This window comes from Saccopteryx leptura, chromosome 2 (assembly GCF_036850995.1).
Source record: "Saccopteryx leptura isolate mSacLep1 chromosome 2, mSacLep1_pri_phased_curated, whole genome shotgun sequence".
In the NCBI taxonomy this organism is placed as follows: domain Eukaryota; kingdom Metazoa; phylum Chordata; class Mammalia; order Chiroptera; family Emballonuridae; genus Saccopteryx; species Saccopteryx leptura.
This window is the reverse complement of record NC_089504.1, coordinates 296,433,657-296,445,672: the sequence shown is the minus strand read 5'-3', so window position 1 is coordinate 296,445,672 and position 12,016 is coordinate 296,433,657. Positions and strand designations below refer to the sequence as shown.

At 39.1% G+C, this 12,016-nt stretch overlaps 1 protein-coding gene across 1 annotated transcript in view; it reads left to right on the top strand.

The window, feature by feature from the left end:
* The first annotated feature begins 368 nt into the window (after positions 1 to 368).
* The window catches only part of ASZ1 (ankyrin repeat, SAM and basic leucine zipper domain containing 1), a 72,120-nt gene continuing 60,472 nt past the window's right edge, over positions 369 to 12,016 (top strand). The window contains exons 1-4 of the mRNA XM_066364151.1: positions 369 to 473; positions 876 to 975; positions 5,170 to 5,292; positions 8,474 to 8,585. Coding sequence (XP_066220248.1) covers positions 369 to 473; positions 876 to 975; positions 5,170 to 5,292; positions 8,474 to 8,585 — 440 coding nt within the window. The remainder of the gene's footprint in view (positions 474 to 875; positions 976 to 5,169; positions 5,293 to 8,473; positions 8,586 to 12,016) is intronic.

The following is a 12,016-nucleotide window of genomic DNA, read 5'->3' as shown; positions in this document are numbered from 1 at the left end:
GTTGTGCTCCTGGGGGGTGTAGTCTGGCTAACAGCGTCCCTCTCCGAGGGCAGGGGCGTGAAAGTAGAGTCGTACTAGCATAAGACCCCCACTCTGCTCCTGTTACAAGTGGGGTAATCCTTAAAAAACAGCAAGATCTTCATCAACTACCGGGCCAGGGCCCACCAGCCCCTCAGCCCCACGGGTTCTCGTCTCCTGCAGCCATGGGGTTACCTGGAGGGACGAAGACGCTGCACGAGACCACGCGCCTGCGCTTGCACATCGCGCCTTCCTGTGCAGTCGTCCGCGCAGCTTTAGTGCGCAGCCCTAGTGCGCAGGCGCAGGGAAAGGGACGGTGTGCAGAGCGAGTAGCAGAGGAGCTGGTGGTCATGGCGGCTGGCACACTGCGAGGCCTGGTGGTGGCTGGTGGCGGGGAGAGTAGTGACAGCGAGGATGACGGCTGGGAGATTGGGTATCTCGACCGGGCATCCCAGGTAGCAGAGGAGGCTTTTACTTCCCACGCCTGCATCCGCCTCCCCTGGCCCTCGAGGCCAGCCCTCAGGAATCCTCTTCCTCATCTGTTTCCCTAACTTGTTTCCAGGGGAAATTCAGGTTTTTGAGTTTCAAAGAAGCTGCACAGTTTTTGTCTTCTTTCTTTACTGTGCTTCCGATCGACTGCGCTCCATCTCGGTGTCGGTGTGGGCGCTCTTCACTTGGGTTTGACCGCCATTACGTGTTCCCCTTTAAAGATCTGTTTAGACGTGAATGCTTTACAAACCTTGTATGTTGCCTCTGTCCAGAAAAAAATATTTACTCAGAATCAAACATTGTTTCCTCCCGCCGCGGAAATGAACACAGGTATAATGATTCTTCTTAACTTTCTCCTTTTTTTTTAGAAATTAAAAGGACTGTTACCCACTGACGACAAGAACGAAACCTTTAAGAAAGCACTGACCACAGGAGACATTGCACTGGTCCAGGAACTCCTTAATTCTGGTGAGGAACCAGGGACCGTTTCAGGCCAGCACGTTTGTGCTCACTACTGCTTCTTCTTTGAAAAGGATCGCCTTCCTTCTCTCATGGCGTCGCAGTGCATGCTACTGAGTGGGGCCCCGCACGCCCTTCCTTCTAGTGCATAATGTCTTATGCACTAGAGATGCTTCATGGTTTGTCAGAAAGGAGACTATTTTGGGAACAGTACAGTTCTGGTTTTGAGTACCAGTGCTGCTATGGCTTGCTCTGCAGTCTTGACCAAGTTACCAAACCTTTCTGAGCTTCAGTCTCCCCTTTTTTTAAATGGGGACACTTGGCGGTGTCCTCTGCCTGTCTTCTCAGGTCGATGCCCCCTGGCGCCTTCCAGTCATCCTTGCACTTCCTTCGGGAGGCTTGTTCTGACTAATCTTGCCCCGCTGAGATAATTCCTGATTTCCTCAGCACTTCTGTGATAGATGGTTATGTTTCTTGGGAACTGATGTTAGTAGTTAGGTGCATTTCAGTTGTGTTCTTGCGCTGGGCTAGTTGTGCGTGCGTGTGTGAAACGAGGCCCTAGGTGGAAGTCAGACTATCTGGGAATGTGTTCCAGCTTTATTGCCTCCTCAATGTGGCATTGTGGTCACCTGAAGAGTCATTGAAACCTCCAGAGCATTAGTTTCTTTATGTAAAGTATTATAATGCTGGCCTGGGTCCCATGCTGTTTTTTCTGTGAATCAAATGATACATCATTTTTTAAAATTACATGGACATGGATAATGTGAGTTGTTGATAACAATGATTGAAATGATCCAAATGAATAGCAGGCATTTACCATCGACTTGTATTGTAGATACAGAACATTCACACACAAAATAGTTAAATGATAGTATATATAGAAAAATGTCTTATGCACTAGAGATGCTTCATGGTTTGTCAGAAAGGAGACTATTTTGGGAACAGTACAGTTCTGGTTTTGAGTACCAGTGCTGCTATGGCTTGCTCTGCAGTCTTGACCAAGTTACCAAACCTTTCTGAGCTTCAGTCTCCCCTTTTTTAAATGGGGATGCTTCAGGGGTCCCCAAACTTTTTACACAGGGGCCAGTTCACTGTCCCTCAGACTGTTGGAGGGCCGCCACATACAGTGCTCCTCTCACTGACCACCAGTGAAAGAGGTGCCCCTTCCGGAGGTGCGTCAGGGGCCGGATAAATGGCCTCAGGGGGCCACATGTGGCCCGCGGGCCGTAGTTTGGGGACGCCTGCAAAGGTATTTGGAGGGGGGTGTTAAAAGGAGAGCATACATTAATGAAGTTCTTAGAACATATAGGCATGATATAAATAATAGTTGTTATAACAAAAGAAGACTCTGTGACTGTGGATAATGGAACTTGAGTTTGTAATTGAAGAATGAAATTGGATAAAACTTGAGTAATTAAAAGATGCCTAATACCTAATATAAACACATGCAGGAGAGTGCATAGAATTGGACGTGATAGGCTAGGCAGGAATTTGTTTTAGGAAGGGAAGTCTGCCTTAGGAGTAGTGGGATGTGGTGCAGTGAAGTGACGGAAGCTCCTGAAGGATGGATGAGCACTTGAAAAGAGCCTACTGGGGAAGTAGGAATTGTTTAATTACAAAAACTTTTAAAGTTAATTTAAAGCAGCCAATAATAATAATATGTTATAAATAGAAAGCTATCTTTTACCACCCCCTTACCTCTGAAGTCTCAGGTAATTTCTGTTTTCGTGTTTCCTGGTTTCCTTCCAGGTGTCATTACTTAACACTTCTTAAAATTTTTTTAATTTTTTGCCTTTTAAAGTCATTCTTATCTTATATATATATTTCTGTGCCAGGTGAAAGTTTTTTGTTTGTTTATTTGTTTTCTTAAGTGAGAGGAGGGGAGATAGAGAGATAGACTCCCACCTGTGCCCTGGCTGGGACCCACCTGGCAACCCTGGCTGGGGCTGATGCTCTAGTATCATGCTATTTTCAGTGCCTGGGGCCAATGCTGGAACCAATTGAGCCACTGGCTGCAAGAGGGGAAGAGAGATAGAAGGAGGAGAGGGAGGAGAAGAGAAGCAGATGGTCACTTCTTCTGTGTGCCCTGACTGGGAATCGAACCGAGGACTTCTGCACACTGGGCCGACACTATCTGCTGAGCCAACTGTCCAACGCCAAAATTTAATAAAAAAGGAAAGCTTCTTTCAGTAGTCCACTTTTAATAGTTCAAAGATGTCTGTTTTTTTGTTATTCTGCAATGTACTATTTTCAATTCTCTTTAAATTATTAAATATTTCAGACATTCAGAAAGGTATGGTGACATCTCTCCTTCCTCATGGAAATTACCACTCTCCTATAATTGGTATTTATCTTTCTTATGCACATCAGTAGACTTTTATTTTATGTGTATATATCCCCAAACAATATAGTATATTCTGAATGTTTTTGAGTTAACGTAAAGATTGTGTCAATCTTCTTAAGCTTACTGTTTTTACACTATGCCAAGAGCCTAATAGATGCCTTTTTGAATATTAGAGGTAGTGATTATTAAATATTAGAGGTGATGATTGTTAATAATTTTTATACCACATTTGCGTGTCCTTTTCTTCACATTGTTTCCTTTTTATCTGCAGTTACAGTGTGAGCAGTAAAGTCAATGAGGAAACAATAATGAGAAAATATTTTTTCTCTGATCTTGTTCATAACCTTTCAGTTGCAGCCATTTAAAGAGGAAAATTTGCTAGAGAAGCCACATTGTGCCAACGTGTATATATTTATTAAGAAGACTTTATGTTTTCTCTCAGTAATTAGCATGCACATTATATCAATTAAAGTCAGACAGTCAGGAATAATCTTTCAGCAATTTAGTGTGGATATGATCTTCCTCTTTGTGTATGGAACCTTTATAGCCAGAGACTTGAACACTAAATCCAAAGGTATCAAAGGCAGGCCTGTATTCAGTGGTTTTCACATACAAGGTTCCCTTCTTTGAAACAGAAGAACATTCTAGTTTCTTTTCTTAACTTTAACAAATATTTCTTAGGTTAATGAGAGAGATTGCCACTTAAATCTTGATCTCTTTATAGAAAAGGTTTCACGTAAATAAGGTGTGTTCACTGCCTTATTGTATCCTTGTTTTTGTATCACATCATCTGTTCTTCTCTAGTTCTAGGTCCAAACCTAGATCAGTTTAACCATTTTTTTTTCTTTTTGTATGATCAAATCAGTCAGTGCTGTTGGATAAAATCGGGTGAGTCCAACATTTTTACCTTTAATAACTTGAGGACTTTAAGATCAGTTGGCCGATCTGTCTCTCATCCCTTCTAAACAGTTATCCCTTCCTGTCCCATTCTGGATAGTGGCTTTAAAACTTCAACCTACTCCTCAGGTCTGATATCTATCTCATCTATGCCTCTTTCTATTCTAGGACACTGCTTGTTATTCATTTGACCAACGCAACACCTGATTTGCATTTGACTTGTTCTTTTCTATACTTCTCCCCTTCAAAGTATTTTTAAATTCTGATGACCCTGCCTTTGAAATGTTCTTTTTGTACTCTGTCTTCTTTCTCCCCACTGCCCTGGCTCTGACTTTTACATGGGCTTCTATTCTAGTCTCATAGCTGGTCTCTCTGCCTCTGTTTCACCCTCAACAGTGGTACATTTGTTGTCTTTATAGTACAAATACAATGTTGTCGATTCCTGGATCACAAAGTACGCATTTTCTTAATAGTGCTTTCATAATCTATCCCTAACCCATCTTTTTAGCCTCATATTCGTCCATTCACCTGTGGATAAATTTTGTGTTAGGAAGGAAAGTAAGGGACTCTTTAAGAATATACATAGTGTTTGCCACCATAGAAATGTATAATATTTTAATTAAAAAAAATTTTCCCACTTGGAAACCTTTCCCAACTCCCCTAGAGAGAAAATGGTAGCGTGTGTCAAACCTGTTATAATATGACGATTGTATATAATACTTGATAAAACGTGTCAGAAAGATTTCTTGGAACCTAGCGCCTACAGTAAAAATGAAGTAGCTAATTTTATTCAAGTCTAAATATATAACCATTTTCTATTTTTCTGAAGACATTATTACCTAGTAACTCCTTCCTGTTATAAAGTATATGTGATGATGTTACACGCTCAGTACTTAATAAGCATATAAGGTGACCATGTGTGTATTATACAGGCTTTTAAAAGCTTGTTTTTATTTTGACAGGCATTAGTGTAGATTCCAGCTTTCGGTATGGATGGACTCCCCTTATGTATGCTGCTAGTGTTTCCAATGTAGAGCTGATTCGGGTCCTTTTGGACAGAGGTGCTAATGCAAGCTTTGATAAGGGTAAGATGCTTTGAATATTTAGCATATGTGAAAATTTACTTTGTATATTTCTCTGTTTGGATGCCTACTTATATTCTGTTTAGGGGTAGTGATGCTCTGTTTTCATATATGCACTTTAAAATAAACCTTTGTCCTTGAAAAAAAAAAAATAAGGGTAAGGTGTTTGAGAAAATATAACTGATTATATATATATATATATATATTTTTTTTTTTAACTTTATTTATTTATTTTTAATTAAGTGAGGAGGGGAGGCAGACAGTCTCCCATATGCATCCTGACTGTGATCCAGCCAGCAAGCCCCCTACAGGGCTATGCTCTATCCATCTAGGGCAGGGGTAGTCAATCTTTTTATACCTACCGCCCACTTTTGTATCTCTGTTAGTAGTAAAATTTTCTAACCACCCACCGGTTCCATAGTAATGGTGATTTATAAAGTAGGGAAGTAACTTTACTTTATAAAATTTATAAAGCAGAGTTACAGCAAGTTAAAGCATATAATAATAATTACTTAGCAAGTACTTTATGTCGATTTTCACTAAGTTTGGCAGAATAAATCTTTATAAAACAACTTACCATAGTTAAATCTATCTTTTTATTTATACTTTGACTGCTCTGCTACTGCCCACCATGAAAGCTGAAACGCCCACTAGTGGGCGGTAGGGACCAGGTTGACTACCACTGATCTAGGGTATTGCTCCCTTGCTCAGCCCCTGAGATCTTCTTAGTACCTGAGGCAGAAGCCATGGAGCCATCCTTAGTACCCAGGGCCAACTCATTCATTTGAGCCATGGCTGCAAGAGAGGAAGAGAGAAACAGAGTGAGAGGGGGGCGGGTGGAGAAAGTTCTTTTTGAAACAACTATAATATGATTTGGAGTTAAGTTTTAAATTCCAAGGACTGATTTTCAAGTAATTTTCCACAAAATTATCAGGCTTTGATGCTTTCTTTCGATGTATTTTTCCTTTATAAAAATAACCCAAACCCTTGAACATGGACGCTAAAGATATAGAATAACACCAGTTATAAAAATAATACACAATCATCCCTCGCCATATCACAGTTCACTTTTCATGGTCTCACTGTATTGCGATTTTTAAATCATATATATCTAATTTTGCATCATGGATTTTTCGCTATATCACAGGATTTTGTGGTATACAGGTATCTTTATATATTTATTATTTTAATTCTTTTGTGGTAAAATAAGCATTTTTTAACCTAAAATATTGAAAATGGTATAAAAATATTAAAACATTAAAAAAATATTAAATCGAACTTGTATATTCACTGGTGAGTACTCATAGAACTTTATATGTTAAATTACTTAGGTTTAAGAATGTAGAAAGTGTTTAAGAGCATAGGAAGTATTTATAAGAGTGTGGGAAAGGTTAATAGCAGTGTGGGAAAGGATTATAAGAGTGTGAGGAGTGTTTCTAAAGCCTTAAAATACATATAAATAATAAAATAAATATAAGATTGCTACTTCATGGATTTTTGCCTGTTGCGGGGGGGGGGGGTTCTGGAACCTAACCCCCGCGATAGACAAGGGGCCACTAATGGAATCTACTTTGGAAAGTGCTTTTCAAAATTTCTATGGTTTCTAATTTGATTTTGTATGTTATTCCCCTAATAAGACCATAAAAAGCTTTTTTTTTAAACTCAATTTTTTATCACTTGGCATAAAAGCTGCTTAGGAATCAAGAAAAATCACAGTAAATATAATCAGTTACAGGCCCTGGCTAGTTGGCTCAGTGGTAGAGCATTGTCCAGGCATTGAACCAGGGTTCAATCTCTGCTCAGGGCACACGTGAGAAGCAATCATCTGCTTCTTTTCCCCTCCCTCTTTGTCTTTCTCCTCCTCTTTTGCAGCAAGTGGCTCAATTTGTTTGAGGGTCAGCTCCAGGCACTTAGGATAGTTCATTTGGTCTGAGTGTTATCCTCAGGCACTGAGGATAGCTCGGTTGATTTGAGCATCAGCCCCAGATGGGGTTGCCCAGTAGAGCCCCAGATGGGGTTGCCCAGTAGATCCTGGTCGAGGTGCATGTGGGATCCACTGAGCAACCCAGTGAAAGCTAAACTTAGGAATGAGAGTTTTGAAAGTATATAAAATATTTTGCTCAAAAAATTAATAGTTTTCTTTCTGTTTCTTATAATCAGAGGAATATCTTCTAATTAGAAAGCATTTTATATTTTTCATGGAATGTTCACAAATTCTTTTAAAAAAATTTTATTGATTGATTTGAGAGAGAGAAAGGGAGAGAGAGAAACATGCACCATTTGCTATTCTAATTACTTATGAATTATTGGTTGATTCTTGTATGTACCCTGACCAGGCATCAAACCCACAACTTTGGCATATTGGGACGCTACCTGGCTAGGGTGCAAACTCTTTTTGTGTAGTCAACAATAGCCTCATCAGATAAAGAAGGCACATATTAGCTTCTTATCTATAAACAGATCCTTTGAGATATCACTGTAGTCACAGTTTATTAGTGGCAGAACTGGGACTAGACTCTAGATCTTTATACTCTGTCAGTATTGACCCACTAATGTGAACCATGGCTACCATTACCTATTTTGAATTTTGGAATTTTCATTTCAGAAGTGTTTTTGTTTTTTTAAATCTACCTGGATCTCTGCTGATGCTGTAGGAGCCAAGGGAAGAAGAATTTTAGTTAACAGGGTGTGTTCAGAGAGAACTAGAAAAGGGTTGAGAAGATCATTTTCAGTAGGATAGTTTGGGCATAAGCCAGATTTCAGTGAGTTGTCAAATGAACGAAAAATAAAGAGGTAAAATCAGAGAATACTGACCATTGTTTTTCAACCATCAGTTCAGCAAGGCAAATTTTAATCGACCATATTCAACCAGAATGAAATATGTCAGCCTGGGCAGTATCTCTATCAGAATCTATGCTCTTCCTTACTTTTCTATTCTCTTGAAGAAATGGGAATAGGGAAAGAAAATTAAGAAATTAAGTAGAGATATAATTTGGAGGTTAAGACAGTTCGTCCCTAATCTCATTTTTTGATGAAATGACAAATTTACTAAGAGAAAGATTTGTGAATAGGTTGTAGAATTTAAGAAGTACAATCATTTTATTATCTTTTGAATAGTAAAAGAAATCAGTTAGATATACCTACTGATGATGGGGAGGGGTCTCATTTTTTCTATTCATTGTAGATAAGCAAACTGTTTTGATAACTGCATGTTCAGCACGTGGCTCAGAGGAACAGATCTTGAAGTGTGTAGAGCTACTACTTTCAAGAAATGCTGATCCAAATGTTGCTTGTAGGTAAGAGCCTTACTGTATGTTCAGAAATGAAAGGTACTTTTATTTGATTATTAGGCTTAAAAGATTTGATTGCATGATTTAAAAAAAAATCATTAACAATGAGTATTTACTTGATTACATAGTTGATGAATAAAAATAGGTCCTAAAGGTCCTGGTTACAATGTATATGGTTATCAAAGGAAGGGCATATCATGAAGGTCATCATTTTAGTTTTTAATTTTTAGAACAATGTCCTGAGAATTCAACATGAAAAGGAAATGAGGACAGTAAACTGTATTATTTGCTGTGTATCTTATACTCAAAAGAATGTTTTTTTGTTTTGTTTTGTTTTTTTTTCATTTCTGAAGCTGGAAACGGGGAGAGACAGTCAGACAGACTCCCACATGCGCCCGACCGGGATCCACCCGGCACGCCCACCAGGGGCGATGCTCTGCCCACCAGGGGGCGATGCTCTGCCCATCCTGGGCGTCGCCATATTGCGACCAGAGCCACTCTAGCGCCTGAGGCAGAGGCCAAGGAGCCATCCCCAGCGCCCGGGCCATCTTTGCTCCAATGGAGCCTTGGCTGCGGGAGGGGAAGAGAGAGACAGAGAGGAAAGCGCGGCGGAGGGGTGGAGAAGCAAATGGGCGCTTCTCCTGTGTGCCCTGGCCGGGAATCGAACCCAGGTCCTCCGCACGCTAGGCCGACGCTCTACCGCTGAGCCAACCGGCCAGGGCCAGAATGTGATTGAGCTATAATAGTGAGCCTCTTTACTTAATGTCTCCTTAACACTTAAACCCACTAAACAGTTTTATACAAATGCTAAGCTACATATTTAAAATAATGCATCAAAATGTTTTTATTTCCTAAAACTTTTCTAATTAATTGTTACAGTATATATATAACAGTGCCTAGATGCATAGAAAACAAATAATAAATGTATCTTGCATCTTTTGAAATGTCAGTATTTTTTAAAAAATGAACCTGATTGCTTAAAATTTCTATCATTGACTTCCTTCTTCTCTGGCTTCATTTTCCTGTTAAATCTCTTTATATTTATTGAATCTTCAAAATGAATACAGTAGAAAGTAGCCCATCCAACAGCAATACAGCATGTGTAAGATGAAGAGAATAATTATTCATAATTTATTAACTCAAATAATAATGATGTGGTATCTAATATATTGAAATAACTATGCTTGACTGTAGAAGTTCTTTTTCTAGTTTAGTTTAGGTTCTACACTGGGACAGCAGCTTTGGAAGGTACAGTACAGCTTTAGATAATCCCTAGACCTTTTCTGTGATGCAGATTTTGATTTAGTAACATGGTTCTGAAGCAAAGTCTTATTTTGTCTCCCCATGGATATTTGGCCGTGTCTGGAGATGTTTTTGATTGTCACACCTCGGAGAAGCTACTGGGATCTAATGGCTAGAGAATGGGGATGCACTAAACATCCTAGGTTACATAGAACAGCCGCTCAGAACAAAGAATTACCCACCCTGAAACATCCTTAGTGCCAAGTTTGAAAAGTTGAGTCTGAGAAAAGTCAAGGCTTATAGAGTGGATGATCAGTGTTTAGTAAAGATTTATTGTAGGAAAGAAACACCCTTAAATTTTTTAGCAAGTCAATTCACAGGAACTTTTTTCCTGCCGTATACAGCATAGTCCCTAGTTAGGATTTGATTGTACCTTGGAATGGGAGCTCCAGGACATCTAGCTTAAGTAAATTTTGATAGTGCTAAAATATTCATTTCTACTATTAGAGGTGCTTTATGATAACATTTTCCCCTCTGCATTCAGTGAAAAATTGTTTCTGCTGGTGCCCCTCGAAATTTTTTTCTTTTTACGGCTTCTACAAAGTAGTATAGATAGCAGTCTTTAGCCTCCAGTCACTTTCTGTCTTGTGGACACATTGGAGAAGTCAAGCAAACCAGTGTCTTAGGTTCTAGACTATTCTGTTTCCTATCTTTTGGATGCACAGAGTATATCTGGAACAAAACCATTCCATTTGAATTAAAGTAATACAAGATTAATATTGCAAGCTAAAACTCTAAGGCAACCACACTATTTCAAAACTGGAAACCCAGAAAACTTGAATTTGAAAGATTTAGATTAGTATGTGCTCAACTAAAATAGAGAATTTTACAGCATGGTTGAAGAGAAATCTGCACCTAATTAACACATGTGAGAAAAACCTGAAAAATTATTCAACTGCTTTTATATTTATGCTCAAAGCGTAAAGCAACACAATGATGGAATTGTGTTTTCTTGTAGAAAATGAGTATCTCAATAGAACTAGAAAGAAAATTAAGTCCTGACAGATAGTGCTTTCAGGCTGCAAATTTTATAAATGTTATGGCATTAGTGGGCCTATGGGGATACCATGCTGGTAATGTAAAAGAAAACAGTCCCAGGACACACAAGGACAGAGCAGTGAGATTTGGGGGAATTTTATAGGTAATTCATTAGCTGTGACCAAAACTGAAACCTATTAGAAGATTTTAAGTTTTAGTTTTTTGTACAAAGTGACAGAACGGAAGATAGCAAGGATACAGAGATATATGAGAGAACTACTATTCATCTGTAAAGGAGAAAAACATATTTAAAGCTTTTTTTTCAAGTTGTTGTCATAGCCTCTTTTGTTGAGTAGTTCTTCTGCTAAGAAAAATTACCTCCAAGAAAAGAGCACAGGGGAATAGTTGACCATTGCAATGCTGGTGTCCAAGGTCAGGCAGGTTCTAATTGGATTCGGGCAGAGAGAAGAGGAACAGCAGAGCCAGAAAGCCTTGGGCCATTTCCGTTTATTAGATTCTCACAAAGGCGGACTACAAAACCAGCAGGAGAGAACTGCTTCTCAGGCAGGCAAACAAACAGCAAAATGGCCCCTCGCAGTGCGGGCAGGCAATCTGCCATCTACCCTGAGTTAAACCATCCGTAGCCTTACATAGGCTATGCTCACGTGGCTCTGCCACATGCAAAGTGCAAGTGAGCAAGCCTAACACAGTTGTTTTCCCAACAGCCATAAAACTTACCAATGTCTGGTTTTTGTGAAAGCTAGATTAATTGGTTATATACTTGTCAATTGCAAAAGAAGTTGACCATAACTTTTTTTCTATATGTGCTTGCCAGTTGCAAAGGAAGTTGACCATAACTTTTTCTTCATCTCAAATGATATCCATAGTTTTGTTTCATGAAGTGAAAAATAATAGAAAAGTCTCAGATATCAACCTCTAAGCTAGAGACTGAAGTCTCAATTTTGATATACTCTTATACATTCTGTAGACATAATTCAAAAGATAGGGTCTTAGTTTATGTATAAAATTGAAAAAAGAAAAAGAGGGTTTTACCAGTATCAGAAGCTAGAAAGTATTCTAGATTTTATAATGACTGTGAATCACTTAAATCACCTCTTGGTTCTATTTGCACTAAAAGTGAATAGAAGAAGAAAACC